This window comes from Bos indicus x Bos taurus, chromosome 11 (assembly GCF_003369695.1).
Source record: "Bos indicus x Bos taurus breed Angus x Brahman F1 hybrid chromosome 11, Bos_hybrid_MaternalHap_v2.0, whole genome shotgun sequence".
NCBI classification, from domain to species: domain Eukaryota; kingdom Metazoa; phylum Chordata; class Mammalia; order Artiodactyla; family Bovidae; genus Bos; species Bos indicus x Bos taurus.
The window spans coordinates 92,451,231-92,474,942 of NC_040086.1; the positions used below are offsets into that span (position 1 = coordinate 92,451,231).

A 23,712-nucleotide genomic window follows, 5' to 3' on the forward strand; every position below is an offset into this window, starting at 1 on the left:
GCCAATAAAGGTCCTTCTAGTCAAGGCTATGGTTTTTTCTGTGGTCATGTATGGATGTGAGAGCTGGACTGTGAAGAAAGCTGAGCACCGAAGAATTGATGCTTTTGAACTGTGGTGTTGGAGAAGGCTCTTGAGAGTCCCTTGGACTGCAAGGAGATCCAACCAGTCCATTCTGAAGGAGATCAGCCCTGGGATTTCTTTGGAAGGAATGATGCTAAAGCTGAAACTCCAGTACTTTGGCCACCTCATGCAGAGTTGAGTCATTGGAAAAGACTCTGATGCTGGGAGGGATTGGGGGCAGGAGGAAAAGGGGACGACAGAGGATGAGATGGCTGGATGGCATCTCCGACTCGATGGACGTGAGTTTGAGTGAAGTCTGGGAGATGGTGATGGACAGGGAGGCCTGCCGTGCTGCAATTCATGGGGTTGCAAAGATTTGGACATGACTGAGCGACTGAACTGAACTGAACTGCCTGAGGTGTGTCATATCTTTCCTTCCAAGGGGCAAGTGTCCTTTAATTTTATGGCTGCAGTCACTGTCTGCAGTGATTTTGTATCCAGAAAAGTAAAATCGGTTACTGCTTCCAAAATTCACCCTTTCCCGTACATTTTAGTTCACTGATTCCTAAGATGTCAATGTTCATTGTTGCCAACTCCTCTTTGACCACATCCAATTTACCTTGATTAATGGACCTAACATTCCAGGTTCCTGTGCAATTTTGCTCTTTATAGCATTGGCCGGTTACCACCAGACACATCCACAACTGAGCGTTGTTTCCACTTTAGCCCAGCCATGTCATTCTTTCTGGAGCTATTAGTAGTTGCCCTCTCCTCTTCCCCAGTAGCATATGGGACATCTTCCACCCTGGTGGGCTTATCTTTTGGTACCATATCTTTTGGCCTTTTCATACTGTTTATGGGGTTTCTCGCAGCAAGCATACTGGAGTGGTTTGCCATTCACTTTTTAGTGGACCATGTTTTGTCAGAACTCTCCACTATGACCCCTCTGTCTTGGGTGGACCTAACTGCTTGGCTCATAGCTTCACTGAATTACTCAAGCCCCTTCACCATGACAAGGCTGTGATCCATGAAGGGGTTTTGAGTTTTATAGTGGAAATATTGTGTGTTATTGTAAACATCATCCACAACGTTATAGGAAATGCAAAAACATTTTGCTGCTGGTCAGAATAAAGCACTGTTTCACACACGACATCTGTGTCTTCTTCTTTAGATTTGAATTTAATTAAAGAATTTCAATCTACATATTAAGAATAAGTACTACAGAGATAGAAAGCCCTGGGTTTCAGTCCTGCCTCTTGCACTTACTCTTCATGTGGTTTTCGTGTTTCTGTTTTTCTATTCCTTCATCTAATAAGTAGCTCTTAATCAATTTCCAGCTTTATTGAGATGATTGACATAACGTTGTGTAAGTTTATGGTGTACAACACAATGATTTTATAGACATATTTATTGCACAGTGATTTTGACAGTAATGTTAGTTAACAACATATCCATAAACCCACATAGTTAAAACGTATTCATTTGTTTTAGTGAGAACCTTTAAATCTTCTTTCTCAGTAACTGTCTTAAAAAAAATTTTTTTTTAAATTGAGGTATAGTTGATGTACAATAGCATGTAAGTTTCAGGTATACAACATAGTACCTCAATTATTCTGCTATTGATTCCTTCTAGAGTATTTTTAATTTCAGTAATTGTGTTGCTCATCACTGTTTATGCTTTATTTCTTCTAGGTCCTAGTTAACTTGTTAAATGATTCTTGCATTTTCTCCATTCTATTTTCGAGATTTTGGATCATCTTTACTATCATTACTCTGTATTCTTTTACCAGTAGTTGCCTTTTTCCTCTTTGCTTATTTGGTCTTGTGGGTTTTTACCTTGTTCCTTCATCTGCATGATATTTCTGCCTTTTCATTTCCTGAATGAAGACATTTTTTCCCTTTTTAAAAATAATTAATTGATTCATTTTAATTGGAGGATAATTATTTTACAATATTGTGGTGGTATTTGCCATACACTGACATGAATCAACCACAGGTGCACATGTGTCACCCCATCCTGAACGCCCCCTTCCACCTGCCTCCCTACCCCATTCCTCTGGGTTGTCTCAGAGCACCAGCTTTGAGTGCCTTGCTTCATGCATTGGACTTGCACTGGTTATATATTTTACATATGGTAATATCCATGTTTCAATGCTATTGTCTCAAATCACCCCATCCTTGCCTTCTCCCACATGGTCCCCAAAGTCTGTTCTTTACATCTGTGTCTTTTTTGCTGCCATGCATATAGGGTCGTCGTTACCATCTTTCTAAATTCCATATATATGCATTAATATAGTGTATTGATGTTTCTCTTTCTGACTTACTTCACTCTGTATAATATGATCCAGGTTCATCCACCTCATTCAGTTCAGCTCAATTCAGTGTCTCACTTGTGTCTGACTCTGCGTCCCCATGAACCGCAGCATGCCTATCCATCAACAACTCCAGGAGTTTACCCAAACTCATGTCCATTGAGTTGGTGATGTTATCCATCTCATCGTCTGTCATCCACTTCTCCTCCCACCTTCAATCTTTTCCAGCACCAGGATCTTTTCAAATGAGTCAGCTCTTCACATCAGGTGGCCAAAGCTTTGGAATTTCAGCTTTAGCATCAGTCCTTCCAATGAACATTCAGGACTGATTTCCTTAAGGATGGACTGGTTGGATCTCCTTGCAGTCCAAGGGACTCTCAAGAGTCTTCTCCAACACCACAGTTCAAAAGCACCAATTCTTTGGTGCTCAGCTTTCTTTATAGTCCAGCTCTCACACCCATACATGACCACTGGAAAAACCATAGCCTTGACTAAATGGACCTTTATTGGCAAAATAATGTCTCTGCTTTTTAATATGCTGTCTAGGTTGGTCATAACTTTCCTTCCAAGGAGTAAGTGTCTTTTAATTTCATGGCTGCTGTCACCATCTGCAGTGATTTTGGACCCCAGAAAAATAAAGTCAGCCACTGTTTCCACAGTTTCCCCATCTATTTCCCATGAAGTGATGGGACCAGCTGACACGATCTTAGTTTTCTGAATGTTGAGCTTTAAGCCAACTTTTTCACTCTCCTCTTTCACTTTCATCAAGAGGCTTTTTAGTTCTTCTTCACTTTCTGCCATAAGGGTGGTGTCATCTGCATATCTGAGGTTATTGATATTTCTCCCAGAAATCTTGATTCCAGCTTGTGCTTCTTCCAGCTCAGTGTTTCTCATGATGTACTCTGCATACAAGTTAAATAAGCAGAGTGACAATATACAGCCTTGACATACTCCTTTTCCTATTTGGAACAAGTCTGTTGTTCTATGTCCAGTTCTAACTGTTGCTTGCTGACCTGCATACAGGTTTCTCAAGAGGCAGGTCAGGTGGTCTGGTATTCCCATCTCTTGAAGAATTTTCCACAGTTTCTTGTGACCCACACAGTCAAAGGCTTTGGCATAGTCAATAAAACAGAAATAGATGCTTTTCTGGAACTCTCTTGCTTTTTCCATGATCCAGCGGATGTTGGCAATTTGATCACTGGTTCCTCTGCCTTTTCTAAAACCAGCTTGAACATCAGGAAGTTCATGGTTCACATATTGCTGAAGCCTGGCTTGGAGAATTTTGAGCATTACTTTACTAGCATGTGAGATGAATGCAATTGTGCAGTAGTTTGAGCATTCTTTGGCATTGCATTTCTTTGGGATTGGAAAGAAAACTGACCTTTTCCAGTCCTGTGGCCACTGCTGAGTTTTCCAAATTTGCTGGCATATTGAGTGCAGCACTTTCACAGCATCATCTTTCAGGATCTGAAATAGCTTAACTGGAATTCCATCACCTCCACCAGCTTTGTTCGTAGTGATGCTTCCTAAGGCCCACTTGACTTCACATTCTAGGATGTCTGGCTCTAGGTGAGTGATCACACCATCATGATTATCTTGGTTGTGAAGATCTTTTTTGTACAGTTCTTCTGTGTATTCTTGCCACCTGTCCTTAATATCTTCTGCTTCTGTTAGGTCCATATCATTTCTGGTCCATACCATTCCACCTCATTAGAACTGACTCAAATGTTATTCTTTTTTATAGCTGAATAATATTCCATGGTGTATATGCACCACAACTCTCTTATCCATTCATCTGCTGATGGACATCTAGGTTGCTTCCATGTCCTAGCTATTGTAAACAGTGCTGCAGTGAACACTGGGGTATATGTGTCTGAAAGAAGACAATTTGATTGAAGAAAACTCATCTCAGAGTGTTGCTCAAAAAATTAAGATGACATGAAACTACCTTGCTCATTTCCCAGCAAATGTGTCTTCATTTCTGCCCTTTTTCCCTTAGCACTTCAGTATGCAAAAGTTTTGTCCAACCTTACCTTTTGAATAGGATTTCCTTTCTGAGGTAGTGGGATCAAGTTTTATGCTGTCCTACCTGGGGAGGAATCTTCCTGAGTCCAGCGTTTTCCCCATGTTTCATTCAGCAGCCATCTTGCTTTGTAAACATCAGATCAGATCAGATCAGGTCAGTCGCTCAGTCGTGTCCAACTCTTTGCGACCCCATGAATCGCAGCACGCCAGGCCTCCCTGTCCATCACCAACTCCCGGAGTTCACTCAGACTCACGTCCATCGAGTCAGTGATGCCATCCAGCCATCTCATCCTCTGTTGTCCCCTTCTCCTCCTGCCCCCAATCCCTCCCAGCATCAGAGTCTTTTCCAATGACTCAACTCTTCGCATGAGGTGGCCAAAGTACTGGAGTTTCAGCTTTAGTATCATTCCTTCCAAAGAAATCCCAGGGCTGATCTCCTTCAGAATGGACTGGTTGGATCTCCCTGCAGTCCAAGGAACTCTCAAGAGCCTTCTCCAACACCACAGTTCAAAAGCATCAATTCTTCGGTGCTCAGCTTTCTTCACAGTCCAGCTCTCACGTCCATACATGACCACAGGAAAAACCATAGCCTTGACAAGACGAACCTTTGTTGGCAAAATAATGTCTCTGCTTTTGAACATGCTATCTAGGTTGGTCATAACTTTCCTTCCAAGGAGTAAGCATCTTTTAATTAGTGATTCACAATTTTTAATGGTTATCCTCCATTTATGGAGAAGGCAATGGCACCCCACTCCAGTACTCTTGCCTGAAAAATCCCATGGACAGAGGAGCCTGGTAGGCTGCAGTCCATGGGGTCGCTAGGAGTCGGACACGACTGAACAACTTCACTTTCACTTTTCACTTTCATGCACTGGAGAAGGAAATGGCAACCCACTCCAGTGTTCTTGCTTGGAGAATCCCAGGGACGGGGGAGCCTGGTGGGCTGCCGTCTATGGGGTTGCACAGAGTTGGACACGACTGAAGCGACTTAGCAGCAGCATCCTCCATTTATGGTTATAAAGTATTGGGTATACTACCTGTCTGAACAATGTATCTTGTAGGTTATTTGTTTTTTACATAGTGGTTTTGTTACTCTTAATTCTCTACACCTATCTTAGTCCTCACCCCCTCTCTCCTTGCTGCTAACCTATAGATTCTTCTTTGTATCTGTGAGTCTGTTTCTTTTTTGTTATTTTCAATAATTTGTTTTATTTTTTATAATCACGTATAAGTGATATCATACAGTATTTGTCTTTCTCTGAGTGTTTTCATTTCCTTAGGGGAAATTGTTTTATTTAGCTTTCCTTTTTTATTCAATGAAAGATTCTTTTGAGTCTATAATTCTTTACAAATTTCAAAAGTTTCATGTACATGATTTCATATAATTCCATAAAAACCCTTTAAAAATCTTTATCTCTATATTTCTCCTCCCCACTTCTCTCTCTCCACTGGTAGCTACTAGTTCTTTTGCTATATGTGTAAGTGTGCTTCTTTTTTGCTTTATTCACTAGTTTGTTGATTCTTTAGATTTCATATGTGAGTGATATCATACAGTATTATAAATTTACTGAATTCATTTATTAGTTCTAACAGTTTTTTGGTAATTTCATTAGGATTTTCTACGTATTGTGTCTTGTCATCTGCAAACAATGACAGTTTTACTTCTTTTGCAATCTGAATTCCTTTTATTTCTTTTTCTTTTCTGACTGCTGTGGGTAGGACCTTCCAATACTATGTTGAATAAAGGTGGGAAGACTGGGCCTCCTTATGTTAAGATCCATTACATCTTGTTTGTAATCTTCAAGGAAATGTCTTCTGCTTTTCGTCACTGAGTGTGTGGTTGTCAGTTTGCCATTGTTGTTGTTGTTCAGTTGCTAAGTTGTGTCTGACCCTTTGCGATTCCATAAACTGCAGTGTGCCAGGCTTCCCTGTTCTTCACTCAGAGTTTGCTCAAACTCATACCCATTGTGTAGATGATGCCATCCAACCACCTCATCCTCTGTCACCCCTGTCTCCTCCTGCCCTCAATGTTTCCCCATGTATGGCCTTTACTATGTTGAGGTATGTTCCCTCTATACTGATCTTCTTTATAGTTTTTTAAGTGGAAACAGTGTCAGACTTTATTTTTTTGGGCTCCAAAATCACTGAAGATGATTGAAATTAAAAGACACTTACTCCTTGGAAGGAAAGTTATGACCAACCTAGATAGCATATTCAAAAGCAGAGACATTACTTTGCCAACAAAGGTTCGTCTAGTCAAGGTTATGGTTTTTCCAGTGGTCATGTATGGATGTGAGAGTTGGACTGTGAAGAAAGCTGAGCGCCAAAGAATTGATGCTTTTGAACTGTGGTGTTGGAGAAGACTCTTGAGAGTCCCTTGGACTGCAAGGAGATCCAACTAGTCTATTCTAAAGGAAATCAGTCCTGGGATTTCTTTGGAAGGAATGATGCTAAAGCTGAAACTTCAATACTTTGGCCACCTCATGCGAAGAGTTGACTCATTGGAAAAGACCCTGATGCTGGGAAAGATTGAGGGCAGGAGGAGAAGGGGACAACAGAGGATGAGATGGCTGGATGGCATCACCGACTTGATGGACATAAGTTTGAGTGAACTCTGGGAGTTGGTGATGGACAGGGAGGCCTGGCGTGCTGCGATTCATAGGGTTGCAAAGAGTAGGACATGACTGAGCAACTGAACTGAATCATAAATGAATGAGGACTTTTGTCAGAAGCTTTTTCTGGATCTATTGAGATGCTCATATGGTTCTTATGCTTTATATTTAATATGAGACGCAGTATATGTGTATAACCAGTTGCTCCAACTTAACATATTGAATGGGTCCTACTCTCCTCTTTAAATTAAGTTAGCACTTTGCCCAAAATAAAATGATTATATTAATAAAGATTTATTTCTAGGTCTTCTATTCTTTACATTGCTGTATATATTTTTCCTATATAAATGTTACACATACTAATTGCTTCACTTTTGTAGTACATCTTGAAAATTTTTAATGTGTGTGCTCCAATTTTGTGATTTTTCTTCAGGATTGTATGGGCTTCCTTGGTGGGTCAGATGGTAAGGAGTCTGCCTGCAATGCAGGAGACCCAAGTTCGAGACCTGGGTCAGCAAGGTCCCCTGGAGAAGAAAGCCCCATTCCAGTATTCTTGAGTGGAAAATCCCAAGGATAGAGGAGACTGGCAGTTATAGTCCATGGGGTCACAAAGAGTTGGACACGACTGAGTGACTAATACTTCATGGCTGATCCAGACCATTCTCATTTCCATTCAGCTTTAGAATTGAATTATTTCCAAAGACAATGACTTTTACCCACACTTGGTGTATACTGTGTGGACTCGAATCTGCTCCCCTAAAGCCGAAACAGTGGCACCATGGCTATATTTGGTGGTTATAAACTGTGTTTAGGGGAGGTGATCACAAAGAACACATTAGAACATTCTTTTGTTTTTCACCAAAAACACTTGATGCAGTAGAACAGTGAAATATGTCTTTAAAGTATCAGAGGTTTTGGTATCAAGAATAGTATATTCTATGAAATTGTGATTTAAATGAAGGAGCCATGCAATGATGGTTTTCAAATTTGCAAGAAAGTTTTTTTTTCAGCTGGTATCTTACAAAGAAAGTCTTTCATCATTGCCTGGGTCATGTAATTTATTAATACTTTTAAATTCCATGTGCTATAAATATTTATTTGAAGAAGTTCAGACATTACAAATATATACCAAGAAGTGTAATTTCTCTCCCTCTCAGTCCTTGCCTCCCCTCACACTTCCATTTTTATTTCAGTGACTATAAAAATATATATCATAAAAATTTAAAAACTATAGTGGATTCATCCTTTTGTACTTTGTTATACTTAATTTTTTCTAATTAATGACATTTCAAGAAAGTAATAGAGATCTGTTTCATTTTTTCAGCCTTTTGAATATTGTTACATTTTACATAAAACTCCACAATTTTATTTCCTATTAATAGAGTTTTAGGTTTTTGCCAATTTTTATCTGTTATAAACTGAGACTGACTAAATAAAATCTCAGTACTCAATATACACTTATGATAATATTCCTTCAGTTAGACACTTGAGTGCTAAAGTCTCTAGAATACAGTATTAAATCATATTTTAAACATACAGCTTTAGGGATAGATGGAGACAAGAAAGATTTCAACATTCCACTATGGAATGGATATTTTAAAGTCACCACTCTTGATTCTTGTTCTTTTAGGCCATTAACATTTTCAATTGTCTGTTAAAAAAAAAGAAATTGAAACTAAGCTACAGCAATGTAATGAAGGAAGGATAGAAAGATAAGAGAATTCTAAACTTGAAAACTTAGTAATTAAAAAAGAAGAAGTTTTGGAGGAGAAAAGTAAGGGATTATAAAAGTCCTCAAATGAGAAAATTAGCTGAAATGCATCCCTCCATCCTCTTCTCCTTTCCCTCCTCTCCTTTCATTCTCCTTTTTTTAAACATTTTCAAAGACAGTCGGCAGCTACAAATTAAGAACTTTTTTTTTTTTTTAGCATTATACTGAATTTGAAGGATTTTGGAGATAATTCTTAATAAATGGGAGAAACTAGTTAAGGAAATCTATGTGGGAAAAGTGAAAGTTAATCGCTGTGTCCGACTCTTTGTGACCCATGGACAGTAGCCCGCCAGGCTCCTCTGTTCATGGAATTCTCCAGGCAAGAATGCTGGATTGGGTTGTCATTTCCTTCTCCAGGGGATCTTCCCAATTTAGGGACTGAGCCCAAGTCTTCTGCATTGCAGAAAGATTCTTTATTGTTTGAGCCATCCACCCAGTGTGGGAAAAGGATTAGGTTAAAGCAGCATTTGAAAGATGCAATGTGATGACTCTTTGTAGAAAAGAGGAGAAATAGTGGGGAAGAGTATCATGATTTAATCACAGGCAGAGCCAATTAATAGGCCATCAGCAAAGTATGTAAATGCTCACAATACCTTGCCCCACATGGGTTAAAAATGCTAATCTCCAAGAGCTTGCTTGATCACCAAGAGCCAGTAAAAACCAGATTTAAATGGGGATGATTCCTTTGTGTGTACATCAAGAGGGTGCTGCCTGGGGTTTCCTCCTGCCCACCAGCTTCCTCAGACCCTGTTTCAGGTCTTTGTTTCTTAGGCTGTAGATAAAAGGATTGAGCATGGAGGACAGAACTGTGTAAACAATTGTTGCCATGTGGTCCCTGACAGTGTAGGTGGACACAGGCTGTAAATAGACATAGAAGATGCTTCCATAAAACAGTGTTACCACAGTGAGGTGCGAACCACATGTGGAGAAGGCTTTGCGTTTCCCAGAAGCTGAGGGAATTTTAAGAACTGCAATGAGGATTTGTATATAAGAGAAAGTAATGCATAGGAAAGGGGTCACTAAAATAAAAGATCCTTCTATCAATATCACAATTTCGTTGACAAATGTGGGGGAGCAGGACAATTTTATCAGAGGGCTGAGGTCACAGAGAAAGTTATGGATAATATTAGAGTCACAGAAGGTGAGCTGATTCAGCAGAAGTGTGTGTAGGAGTGAGTGGAAATGAGGCAATGAGCAGGAGAAGGCCACCAGCAGGACACAGCGGCGGTGGCTCATGATGGTGACATAGTGGAAGGGGTCACAGATGGCCACATAGCGGTCATAGGCCATGACTGCCAGAAGGCAGCTGTCAGTGTTGCCCAAGGCATATATGAAATACATCTGGGTCAGACATCCAGCATAGGAGATGGTCTTATGTGACAGGAAGTTCACCAGCATCCTGGGGACAATGGTTGTTGTGAAGCAAATGTCAGTGAAAGACAGGACACTCAAGAAGAAATACATGGGGGTGTGCAGTTGGGGGTCAGAGCGGATGGCCAGGATGATGAGTAGGTTCCCTGTTATGGTGACCAGGTACATGATGAGGAAGAGGATGAAGAGTGGCTTCTGGTCCTCAGGCTGGGAGGAGAGTCCCAGGAGGATGAACTCAGAGACACTGCTGGTTTGGTTGAGTCTTTCCATTGACTCGGGTCTATTAATAGCTATATACAAGAAGGTTTATTATTTCACATGCTTCAATTCTGTATCCCAAATCATGAGAACCCAGCAGGTCGTTGTTCCCTCTATTTGGTCATCATTAGCCACTCTGCAGGGAAAGCATGTTACCCTTATCGTTCTTGATGTGGTCCTTCCTTCCCAAATCCATGGGCTTGATAAGAACCTTATATTGCAAGCTGGAGGGACAGAAGAAGAGTTTTACTTAAAAAAATATTGAGGTGAACCTCTTTGATTCTAGTTCCTTCATTCCTATTCTGGAAAATTCCTATTTCCTTCTTGGGAACATAACAATAAAACAGATGTTTCTTTTGAGTTGTTCATTTTGTAGTTTGGGAGACAGATCATCAGCAGAGTAGGTAATATTATATCATGTAGGGACACATTTTTAAACAAAATACGAGAAGATGGAGGTGACTGGGGATTAGAGGGCATTTTAGATATTGAAGTCACAGAACACTCATTCCTTATCAAAGCAAATTCAGTTGGTATACTAGGTCTTGGGTGGAAATAACCATTTTTCAAAATAACCAACAGAGCTAATCTCAAAGGAATGTTGAATCCAGTACAATAGTGATTTTTCCTTTTGTCTGCACACAGAATGAGAGGCTCTCCCTCCTTAGCTCATGGGATATGAGCGTCAGTCTATGCAGATCTTCCCTCTTTGTAAAACCATTTTCCTTTTTTTAAACTCCTGTTGTAAATTACATTTGTATAGTATGGACATCCATTTTTGACTCTTCAATTTTTTCCTTAAAATTCCTCTTTCATATGTTTATCAAAAAATAACTGTGAGAAACATGTCTACATACATGTTTTTTTTTTTTTTTTTTGGTTGTATCTAGTGACCTAGCAATGGACATTAAAATAGCCTCTGTTTCTTACTACTGCAAAAGTTCTATAGTGAGGGATTGTGCATCTACAAAGTACTCTAACAAAGTGCTTTAAATCAAGATTTCCGAGTCAGCGTATCCCCCTATATCTTGTGAATAGACATATCCCTTAGGGATTTTGATACATTTTGAGATGTTTGGGTATTTATACATTCTTAGCTACAGTAAAAATCTCAACATATATACTTTCATATCATATATGACATGAAACACACATATCATCAAAGTGTCTAAAATAATTTCTTTAGAGGCAGCATATCATTTCAGACATTTTGAATGCACATTGGTATAAAAGTACATTGATATATTATCATATTAATTAATAGAAAAAATAAGTAAGTGCTTACATTTAAGTTTTAAGTTACCCCAAGTTACTTCAGTTACTTCATGTGTGATATTGAGCAAAAGCATCCACATTCTCATGAGGGGTTAGTGAGATAGCACATTTCAAACACCTCAAGACAAGCATGTTATGAACACTCAGGAGAAGCTGCTAATACTCATCAATCCCCATGTCACCCTCCCTCATCTTCTATTTCTAGAAGGTCTCAAAATCAACTCATTCACCTGTGTAAAATATCACATCCTGCACTGCCAAATTTTCAGGCTAATTTTATGATTTTGTAAGATTTTATGGAAGAAAAGAAAAGACCCTGATGCTTGGACAGATTGAGGGCAGGATGAGAAGCGGGTGGCAGAGGATGAGATGGTTGGATGGCTTCACTGACTCAATGGACATGAGTTTGAGCAAACTCAGGGAGACAGTGATGGACAGGAAAGCCTGGTGTGCTATAGTCCATGGGATTGCAAAGAATGAGACATGACTTAGTGACTGAACAACAGCAATGGAAGAAATATTTGTTTTGTTTTAGTGCATTGAGCTTTGAGTGGATCAGTAATTAAAGTTAATTAGAATAAACCAATATTTGTTGAAAATGTACTACATGTCAAGCTTATTACAGTCACCTCACTAAATTCCATAATAAGAAATTGGAAAGCACGTGTTATTAAATGGGAGAATGAGGCTTATAGAGGTGAAGCAATTTGCTCAAAGTCACTAAGGAATCGCAATCAGGATTTGGACGCATTCAGATTTCTGACTCACTTTAAGCTCATGCTTTCAAGCATTACGCCACCCCTCCCCTAGGTTTGGTATATTTATCATTTGTCACAGTCACCAACAATCAATCATGCACTATTTTCCTCATTTTGGCAATTTCCTAACATGAAATACCTCTCTATTGCCCTTTATCGACAAGCTTTCTTCTCCCATGTTCTGAATCTATCCTTGTAGTTGCAAGAGAGGTGATCTGGTTATCTTTGTTGCTGAGATGGTAGAATTTGAGTATTTGAATATTCATGATTAATTGACCAAAATCATGGGCTTTTATAACTGGGGTGTGTCTGGAGTGTGGAGTTGTGGCCATGCAGTGACAGTACCCTGAAGACAAAAAATGGGGTTTGATTTGTCCTGCATCTCCTGCTCACAAGTTGGTTCTTGACATTTTAAGGATAACAAGGGAGACACCATGTCTGCAAAGCAGTTTATCACACACAAATCAAGATTGAAAGGTGAGTCATTTGTGAAAGGGCTGCCTGGGGGAATGTGGAATACAAAAATTAGTGGCAATTTGGTGAATTATTTAAATTGGATGCTCCAGGTCATAGATGTGAAGAACACCCAGGCTAGAAAAAAGGAGGAAGGTTTTGGATCTGAGAACCTGGGAGAATAGTTCTAAAAGCAGTGTAAGTGGATCAGAATAGGAATACAACAGTTTTTTTTTTTTTTTCCGTCTTCTTTTCTGCTGAAGCACTTTGCTTTCACCAAAACTTATGTTATAGGTAGCCTAGAAGTCCAACTGGATGAACTTAAAACCAAATGCCACATAAAAGTTCTACTTGGACTTTATGACTTCTCAATCCATAAAATATTTGAAAGTATCCAAAGAGAAAAGTGTAAGATATTAAGCTGGGATAGAGTAGCCCAGTGGGTGGCCAGTTTCCTGAAGCTCACCTGCATGTCCAGATGCTTTTCTTTCATTCCCAACCTCTCCAGAAGCTGATCTGCACCATGTCTGTTCATCAGGTCATAGTTTGCTTCTCAGCCAAAGCTCAGCTTCCTCGTGTTTCTCCCATGGAATGGGAGACGCTCTGACTTAAGTAAGAGGACTCTCCTGATTGTGGAAGACTAGCCAGCTTCTCGTGAGTTTGGAGTATTCTCTGCTAGCCCCTGGGGTGCTTGTTAGGTTGAGGAAGTTGTGGTGTGATGACTTCTCAGGGAATTTCATCCTGGGATCTCTGTAGGCAGAGAAAGCACAAAGGGAATCAGAGCTAGCCCAGCTGACTTCAAGGGGACAGGGGACCCCTGAGGCTTCCTGTTTAGCTGTGGGACTAATCTCAGAGCTAATGAACCTCAGTGCACTGTCTCAAGGTCAGGCTTCAAGTGTATTTTATCAAGGATAGGAAAATATTCATGTGGGTGAATATTTTCATTTTATTGAAAATAGGTGTGGACCAAGGTGTATTCTAGAACCAGACAGATCATACATAAATGAATATGCAGAGTTTTCCAATTTTAAGGGGATCAATTGGTGAAGATCAATGGTGTGTATGTGCTTTCCAGTATCTGGGGAAGCATGTGGATTAGATTTTTTTTTAAGTGAGGGATTAGGCTACTGTGAATTTACATATGTTTAAAATCACAGGGTTAGGCAAATGTTGTCATATTTAGCAAAGGGGCTTTGAAAAACATGTATGTATTTAAGAGTTTAGGCTCAAATCAGTGATTTGAAGTTGTATTGAGGGAGAGGAGATACTTATTAGAATGCTGGCCTACTCATTTAGGGGTTGCTTTTAACAAGAGACTTTGCCTCTATGAGCCTCAGTTTATTCATCTGAAAAAGCAGGATAGCAGTTCTTTATGGCACTAAAACCAGAAATAACATTTTCTTTTGAGCTTTATATAGATAATATTGTGTATTTTGTTAAAAATCATCCACAAATATAGGAAAAACAACACATTCTGCTACTGCCTTCAGGGTAAACCACTGTCTCACACAAAACATCTGCATCTTCTTCCTTACCTTTGAGTTGAGTGTAGAAAGTTTAATGTACTTACCAAGAGTAAATACTACTGAGGCAGAAACCCCTGGGTTTGAGTCATGCCTCCTGCACTTACTCTTCATGTGGCCTTCATCTTTCTCTTGTTTCCATTCATTCACCCAACAAATATTTAATTATTATTTTCCAGCTTTATTGAGATGATTTACATATAACATTGTGTAAGTTAAAGGTATACAACACAGTTGTTTGAGACGTATTTATTAAGCACAATAATTACCACAATAATGTTAGTTAACACATCCATAACCTCACATAGCTACAACTTATTTGTTTTGGTGAGAACATTTTTTCTTGCACTACCTGGTAAATTTTCTGATTTTCCTTTTAAAAAATTTTTTTATTAGAGTATATTTGATTTACGATATTTCATTAGTCAGATGTAAGCAGAATGAATCAGTTACGCATATACATATATCCACTCTGGTTTAGATTCTTTTCCCATATAGGCCACTACTGTGTGCTGAGTAGAGTTCTATGTACTATTGGTGGGAACTTTTAAATTTTTGTCCTCTTAGCAACTGTCTTTATTTAAAAGAAATTTAAAAACTGAGGTACACTTGATGTGCAATGTGTTAAGTTCAAAGTGTACAACATAGTGATTCTCATTTTTAAAGATTGTACTCCATTTATAGTTATTATAAACTATTGGGTATATTATCTGTGCTGAACAATACATGCTTGTATAAATAGGTCATTGTTTTATATATGGTGGTTTGTACCTCTTAAACCTCTATCCCTATTTGCTCTGCCTCACTGTTAACCTAGAGTTTGTTCTCTATGTTGGCATTTTTTTTTTTTTTGCTATTTTCAATTGTTTCTTTTATTTCTACATTCTACATATAAGTGATATCATACAGTATTTGTCTTTCTCTGTTTTCTTTTTCTTAGGGGAAAATTGTTTTATTTAGTTTTCTTTTGTTTATTCAATGAAAGAGTCTTTCAATTCTATAGTGCTTGACAATTTTCAAAAGTTTCACATATATGATTTCATATAACCCCACAATTGCCCTTTTAAAAATTCCCTTCTCCTATGTTCCCCTGCATGGATCACAGCTTTGTCTTTGCAAAGGGTTTTGTGTGACTCAAAAAATTATTAAAGAGATGGAAATACCAGGCCATCTTACCTGTCTCCTGAGAAATTTGAAAGCAGGTCAAGAAGCAACAGTTAGAACCAGACATGGAACAGTAGACTGGTTTCAAACTGGGAAAGGAGTATGTCAAAACTGAATACTGTCACCCTGCTTATTTAACTTACATGCAGAGCCCATCATACGAAATGCCAGGCTGAATAAATCACAAGCTGGAATCAAGATTGGCAGGAGAAATGTCAACAACCTCAGCTATGCAGATAATACCACTCTAATGGCAGAAAGTGAAGAGGAACTAAAGAGCCTCTTGATAAAGGTGAAAGAGGAGAGTGAAAAAGCTGGCTTGAAACTCAACATTCAAAAAGCTAAGATCTTGGCATCTGGTCCCATCATTTCACGGCAAATAGTGGGGGAAAAAGTGGAAGCAGTGATGGACTTTATTTTCCTGGGCTCCAAAATCATTGAGGATGATAACTCCAGGCATGAAATTAAAAGATGCTTGCTCTTTGGAAGGAAACTTACAACAAACCTAGACAGCCTATTAAAAAACAGAGATGTAACTTTGTTGACACAGGTCTGTATAGTCAAAGCTACGGTTTTTCCAGTAGGAAGGTGTGAATGTGAGAACTGGACCGTAAGGAAGGCTGAGTGCCAAAGAATTGATGCTTTCAAGTTGTGGTGCTGGAGAAGACTCTTCAGAGTCCCTTGGATGGCAAGGAGATCAAAGCAGTCAATCCTAAAGGAAATCAACACTGAATATTCATTGAAAGGATTGCTGAAGCTGAAGCTCCAAAACTTTGGCCACCTGATGAAAAGAGCTGACTCATTGGAAAAAACCCTAATGCTGGGAAAGATTAAAGGGAAAAGGAGAAGGGAGTGACAGAAGATGAGATGGTTAGATAGCCTCATTGACTCAAGGGACATGAATTTGAACAAACTCCAGGAAATAGTGGAGGCCAGAGGAGCCTGGTGTGCTGCAGTCCATGGGGTCACCAAGAGTTGGACATGACTCAGTGACTGAACAACAACAAAAGGGAGGCAATCACATTATAATGACCTCTTGATTCTCACTGAAAACACTTGATGCAGTAGAACAATTAGATACGTCCTTAATGTTCCAGAAGTTTCGATACTTAGAATGCTGTATCCTATCAAATTATGATTCAAGTGAAAGAGCCAAACAATGATATTTTTCATATTTGCAAGCACCTAAAAAGTTTCTCTTCAGCTGGTATTTTACAAACAGTCTTTCACCATTGCATTGGTCATTTGATTTATTAATAGATTTCAATTCCATGAGCTATCAACATTTATTTATACAAATTCAGATGAATGTGTATCAAGAAGTGCAATTTCTCTCCCTCTGTGTCCCTCCCTAGCCTTACACTTCCATTCTTATTCCAGTGACTATATAGATATATAACATATTATTTTGAAAACTAAAATGAATTCATACTTTCATACTCAGGTCTACTTAAGATTTCTATTTAATGATATTTCAAGAAAATAACAGAGATCTGCTTGATATTTTCTGCCTGCTGCATATTGTTATATTCGATAATTAATCACAATTAGTTTCTCCAGTCCTTATTGGTAGGATTTTAGGTTTTTCCCAAATTTTTATCTGTTATAAAATTGATTGACTAAAATAAATTGTCTGGAATCAATATACACTTACGATATTAATAATATACCTTCAAGTCAGACTCAATAATTGGTGTTTCTAGAATACAGTTTAAATCGTATATTTTAAACATGTAGGTTTAAGGATAGACAGAAGTAAGAAATGTTTCAATATACATACTACGCAATGGATAATTTTATGTTATCATTCATGATTCTCATTCTTTCTGGCCATTAGCATTTGGGAGTTGTGTGCTAAAAAAATATGAAACTGAAAAGGTATAAAACCATAGAAATATAGTAAATCAGGAGAAAGATAAGAGAGTAGTAGAAGTGAAAACTTAATAAGCCAAGAAAAAGTTTTGGAGAGAAAATTAAGGTGTTATTAAAGAGGGTGGGATGATTTGGGAGAATGGCATTGAAACATGTATAATATCATATATGAAACGAGTCAGCAGTCCAGGTTTGATGCACGATACTGGATGCTTGGGGCTGGTGCACTGGGATGACCCAGAGGGATGGTACGAGGAGGGAGGAGGGAGGGGGGTTCAGGATGGGGAACACGTGTATACCTGTGGCAGATTCATGTTGATATATGGCAAAACCAATACAGTAATGTAAAGTTAAAAAATAAAAGAAAAGAAAAAAATAAAAAGTATACATGTAAGATTGCATTTATGGGGACCTGTAAATGTTTAGGAATGTGCCAACTTTAATGAGAAGTGTAATTTAATGTTTTTCAGATGTTGATATTTGAATAAAATCTCTATAAATGCAAAAAAAAATCCTGATATTGAGATAATTAAGTAAAATATACTCCATCTTCTCCTTTTCCTTTTCTCCATTCATTATCTCCTCTTTCAAACATTTACAAAGACAATCAGCAACTATAAATTAAGTAATTAGTTTTAGCCATTTACTGAAATTGAAGAATTTTGGAGGATAATTATTGATAAAAGACAAATTAGTCCAGGAAATATCTGTGAGAAAAGGCTTATCTCAAAGCAATATTTCTAAGATGCAATGTGATGAATTTTCATAGAAAAGAGGAGAAATGGTGAGGGGGTGTATCATGATTTAAGCTGAGGCAAAGCCAATTGATGGGTCTTCATCAATGGATGTAATTGACCACAATTCCTATTCTCACATGGGTTAAAAATGCTAACCTCCAAGAGCTTGCTTGATCACCAAAAGCCAGTAGAAACCAGATTCAAATGGGGAAGATTCCCTTGTGTGTTCATCAAGGGGGTGCTGTCTGAGGTTTCCTCCTGCCCACCAGCTTCCTCAGACTCTGTTTCAGGTCTTTGTTTCTTAGGCTGTAGATAAAAGGATTGAGCATGGAGGATAGAACTGTGTAGACAATTGTTGCCACGTGGTCCCTGACAGTGTAGGTGGACACAGGCTGTAAATAGACATAGAAGATGCTTCCATAAAACAGTGTTACCGCAGTGAGGTGCGAACCACATGTGGAGAAGGCTTTGTGTTTCCCAGAAGTTGAGGGAATTTTGAGAATTGCAATGAGGATCCGTATATAAGAGAAAGTAATGAATAGAAAGGGGGTCACCAAAAGAACAGGTCCTTCTGTCATTATCACAATTTCATTGATTAATGTGGGGGAGCAGGACAATTTCATCAGAGGGCTGAGGTCACAGAGAAAATGATGGATAACATTAGAGTCACAGAAGGTGAGCTGATTCAGCAGAAGTACATGTAGGAGTGAGTGGAAGTGAGGCAATGAGCAGGAGAAGGCCACCAGCAGGACACAGCGGCGGTGGCCCATGATGGTGACATAGTGGAAGGGGTCACAGATGGCCACATAGCGGTCAAAGGCCATGACTGCCAGAAGGCAGCTGTCAGTGTTTCCCAGAGCATATATAAAATACATCTGGGACAGACACCCAGCATAGGAGATGGTCTTATGTGACAGGAAGTTCACCAGCATCCTGGGGACAATGGTTGTGGTGAAGCAGATGTCAGTGAAAGACAGGACACTCAAGAAGAAATACATGGGGGTGTGCAGTTGGGGGTCAGAGCAGATGGCCAGGACGATGAGCAGGTTCCCTGTTATGGTGACCAGGTATATGATGAGGAAGAGGATGAAGAGTGGCTTCTGGTCCTGAGGTCGGGAGGAGAGTCCCAGGAGGATGAACTCAGAGACACTGCTGGTTTGGTTGAGTCTTTCCATTGGCTTGGGTCTGGTTAAATACAAGACATTCTGTTATTTCACATCTTACCATTCCATAGCCCAAATCATGATAAGTCTTTGTTTCCTCTATTTGGTCATCATTACCAGCTATTCAGGCCATGTCACTCTCATGGTTCTTGATGTGGACCTCCCTTCCCAAACCCATGGGCATCATAAGTGCTTTATGTTAAAAGTTGGAGGGAGAGAATGAGAGCTTTCCTTTAGAAGTCATCAGAGGTCGACTTCTCTGATTCAAGTTCCTTAGATCCCAATCTGGGGAAAGCACTGTTTCCCTACTGGGAACATAGCAATTCAACTGAGAAATATTTGCCTTTTGTGCCATTCATGTTGTAGTTTGGGTGACAGATCAACAAACATAATATGTAAAATAATATTATGAAAAAACTCTACATCTGCAGAGTGTTTTTAAAAAGTGTTTTATGTCAACTTCTTAGAGTCAGCATATTCATCCTTGCCTTTTCTATAGACACATTCCATAAGAATTTCAATCATTTTTAGATATTGGTTATTTATAGATGCTTGGTTACCATAAAAATCTCTACAGTGAACATACTGTATCAACAAAGTGTTTAAAATCATTTTTTTTAGAGGCAGCACACTCTCACACATTTTGAACATACATTGGTATACTGTGCGTGCATGCTCAGTCGCTTCAGTAGCATCTGACTCTTTGAGGCACTGTAGACTATAGCCTGCCAGGCTCCTCCATCCGTAGGGTTCTCCAGGCAAGAGTATTGGAGTGGGTTGCCATTTCCTTCTCTGTTGGCATAGTATGTTGATGCATTAATATATTCATTGAACAAATAGATACTTACACTTTAGTTGTAAGCTACTAAACAGTTTTTATTTTTTTTTATAAATTTGTGTTTATTTGAGAAAATCTGATTTATTTTATTTTTTTAATATAAATTAATTTTTTTAATTGGAGGTTAATTACTTTAAAATATTGTATTGGTTTTGCCATATATCAACATGAATCCGCCATGGGTGTACACATGTTCCCCATCCCGAACCCCCCACCTCCCCTGTACAATCCCTCTGGGTTGTCCCAGTGCACCAGCCCCAAGAAACCAGTATCATGCATCAAACTTGGACTGGTGATTCATTTCATGTATGATATACATGTTTCAATGCCATTCTCCCTAATCATCCCACCCTCTCCCTCTCCCACAGAGTCCAAAAGATTGTTCTATACATCTGTGTCTCTTTTGCTGTCTCACATACAGAGTTATCGTTACCATCTTTCTAAATTCCATATATATGCGTTAGTATACTGTATTAGGGTTCTTCTTTCTGGCTTACTTCACTCTGTATAATAGGCTCCAGTTTCATCCACCTCATTAGAACGGATTCAAATGTATTCTTTTTAATGGCTGAGTAATATTCCATTGTGTATATGTACCACAGCTTTCTTATCCATTCATCTGCTGATGGACATCTAGGTTGCTTCCATGTCCTAGCTATTATAAACAGTGCTGCGATGAACATTGGGGTACACGTGTCTCTTTCAATTCTGGTTTCCTCAGTGTGTATGCCCAGCAGTGGGATTGCTGGATCATAAGGCAGTTCTATTTCCAGTTTTTTAAGGAAATCTCCACACTGTTCTCCATAGTGGCTATACTAGTTTGCATTCCCACCAACAGTGTAAGAGGGTTCCCTTTTCTCCACACCCTCTCCAGCATTTATTGCTTGTAGACTTGGATCGCAGCCATTCTGACTGGTGTGAAATGGTACCTCATTGTGGTTTCGATTTGCATTTCTCTGATAATGAGTTTTTAAACCTCACTTACTTCATATGTAATATTGGACACAAATATCTACATTCTCATGAAAGTTTAGTAAGAGAAGGCAGTTAAAACACTTGAAACAAAGACAAGCATATTGTAAACATCCACGAGAAGATGTTGGTACTCATCAATCCCTGTGTCATTGTTCCTTATGTGCTATTTCCAGATGCTCTCATAATCAGTTAATTCACGTGTATAAAATACCACATTCTTCATCATTGAATTGTCAGGCTAATTTCAGGATTTTCCAAGATTTTATAGAACACCTTGTTTATGCCTTGAGCCTTGAGTGAATTAGTAGAGTTAATAATAATACCTAATTATTTATTGAAAAGTTATTACATGCCACATTTATGCTAAGCACCTCACTACATCCCCCAAAAAGAGGAATTGAGAGGCATGTGTTTTTATCAGGAGACTGAGGCTTATGGAGGTGAAGTGGTTTGCCCAAGGTCATGAAGGAAGTGAGTAGGAATCAGGATTTGAATCCTACTCTGATTTCAGTCTCACTCTAAGCTCATGCTCCCAAGCAGTATGCTACCCTTCTCTAGTTTTTGTATACTTATTATCTGTCACAATTTGGCACACGCACTGTTTTCCTCATTTTGAAAATTCCCTACATGAATTATCCTTCTACCCTTTTAAACTGACAAGTCTTTCTTCCTCCATGTTCTTATAGTCACAAGAGAGTTGACCTACCTTTCTGTGTTGAAGAGATGGTGGAATTTGAAAATTGGAATATCCTTGATTAAAGGGCCCAGGTGAGTCAGAAATAATTAGCCATGCTTGGCTGGGGTGTGCCTGGTGTGTGGAGCTGTGACTGTGCCGTGGACAGTACCCTGAAGACAAAAAGTATGGATTTGATTTATCTTGCATCACCTGCTCACAAGCTGATTCCTAATGTTTTATAAACAGGGAATATCATGTGCATGAGGAAGTTTATCACACACAGATCAGTATTCAAAAATGAGTCACTTGTGAAAGGTCTTCCTGGGCAATGTGGAATATTAAAAATCAGTGGTGATCTGGTGAATTATGAGATTGGAGCCTCCAGGTTGTAGATGTGAGGAACACCCAGGCTGATGACTAGAAAGAGAGGAAGGTTTTGGATTTGAGAATCAGGAAGATTAGCTCTAAAAGGACAGGGTGTATGAATGATGCTGGGAATACAACTCTTTCTTTCCTCTTATTTCTATTGAAGGATTTTGCTTCCACCAAAACATATGGTATAGGTGCCTAGAAGTCCAACTGGATGGATTTAAAACCAAGTGACATATGGAAATGTTACTTGGATCTTATGACTTCTCAATCCATGAAATATTTGAAAGTATCAGGGAAAAAAAAGTAAGGTACCAAACTGGGTTGGAGTAGCCAAGTGAGTGGCCAGCTTCTGAAGCTCACCTCCACGTCCAGATGCTTTTCTTTCCTTCCCAGCCGCTCCAGAAGATGATGTGTACCACATCTGTTCATCAGGTCAAATCTGCTTCTCAGTCAAAGTTCAGCTTCTGCATGTGTCTTCCGTGTACTTCTAGGCTGACTGACAAGGAGAGAAGTAGGGATGGAGGAGGAGCCGACATACTACTCCAAAGGGATAACACATTTCCCTTTCCTGACCTCAACCCCCATTTCTTCCCTAACGCCTGGTCCCTAGCATGATGCTGCTCCTCCCAGCTCCAGATCTCAGAAGGCAGAGATGGTCTGACTCAAGTGGGAGGACTCTCCTGATTGTGGAAGCCCAGCCAGCTTCTCATGAGTCTGAGATCTGCTCTGCTGGTCTCTGGGGCATTTATTAGGCTGAGGGAGTCGTGATGTGAGCACCTCTCAGAGGAGTTTGTCCTTGAATCTCTGTAGGCAGAGAAAGCAAATGGGAATCACAGCCAGCACTGCTGACTCCAAGAGGACAGGGGACCCCTGAGGCTTCCTGTTAAGATGTTGGCACTAATCTCAGAGTTTCTGAACCTCAGTACATCATCTCAAGACTATGCTTCAGTTTCCCCAGGATGGGCTATCATGAGTGGACAAATATTTATATGAGTGAGTACTTTTGTTTCAGGGGATTCAGGTATGGACCAAGGTGTAGTCTAGATCTGGCAGATCATAAGTCAATGTGGGAACATTGTACTTTTCAGGGGATTCAGTTGAGGGAGATCAATGGTGTGTATGTGCTTGCCAGTGTCTGGGGTGTATGTGGATTAGATTTTTTCTGTGTGGGATTAGGTTAATAATAATGTATTTTTAATGCACAGGGTCAGGCAAATTTATTGTCATATTTAACAAAGGAGCTTTTGGAAAAAATGTATGTATTTCAGAGTTCAGGTGGTATGAATACAAAATAGAATATTACTCAGCCAGAAAAAAGGAAATCTTGGCTCTGGCAACAACATGGATGGACCTGGAGCAGTGTTTTGAGGTTAAGTTCTTTGTTTAATTTTTTTAAAATTGAGGTATGGTTGATATACAATATTATGTAAGTTCGGGTATCCAACATAGTGAGTCCCAATTTTTAAAGGTTATACTCCATTTATAGTTATTATACAA

The 23,712-nt window shown here is 39.2% G+C and overlaps 2 protein-coding genes across 2 annotated transcripts; both read right to left on the reverse strand.

Moving 5' to 3' along the window:
* Positions 1-9,476: 9,476 nt before the first annotated feature.
* Positions 9,477-10,421, reverse strand: LOC113900859 (olfactory receptor 1L8-like). Its single transcript, XM_027554475.1, has one exon. It carries the CDS (start codon positions 10,419-10,421, stop codon positions 9,477-9,479), a length of 945 nt encoding a protein of 314 aa, XP_027410276.1.
* Positions 10,422-18,421: 8,000 nt separating this feature from the next.
* LOC113900860 (olfactory receptor 1L8-like) lies at positions 18,422-19,366 on the reverse strand. Its single transcript, XM_027554476.1, has one exon. It carries the CDS (start codon positions 19,364-19,366, stop codon positions 18,422-18,424), a length of 945 nt encoding a protein of 314 aa, XP_027410277.1.
* Between the last annotated feature and the right edge of the window lie 4,346 nt (positions 19,367-23,712).

Bases quoted from the DNA above. Each gene is read 5' to 3' on its own strand.
- LOC113900859 (XM_027554475.1), bottom strand. From the start codon at position 10,421: ATGGAAAGACTCAACCAAACCAGCAGTGTCTCTGAGTTCATCCTCCTG.
- LOC113900860 (XM_027554476.1), bottom strand. From the start codon at position 19,366: ATGGAAAGACTCAACCAAACCAGCAGTGTCTCTGAGTTCATCCTCCTG.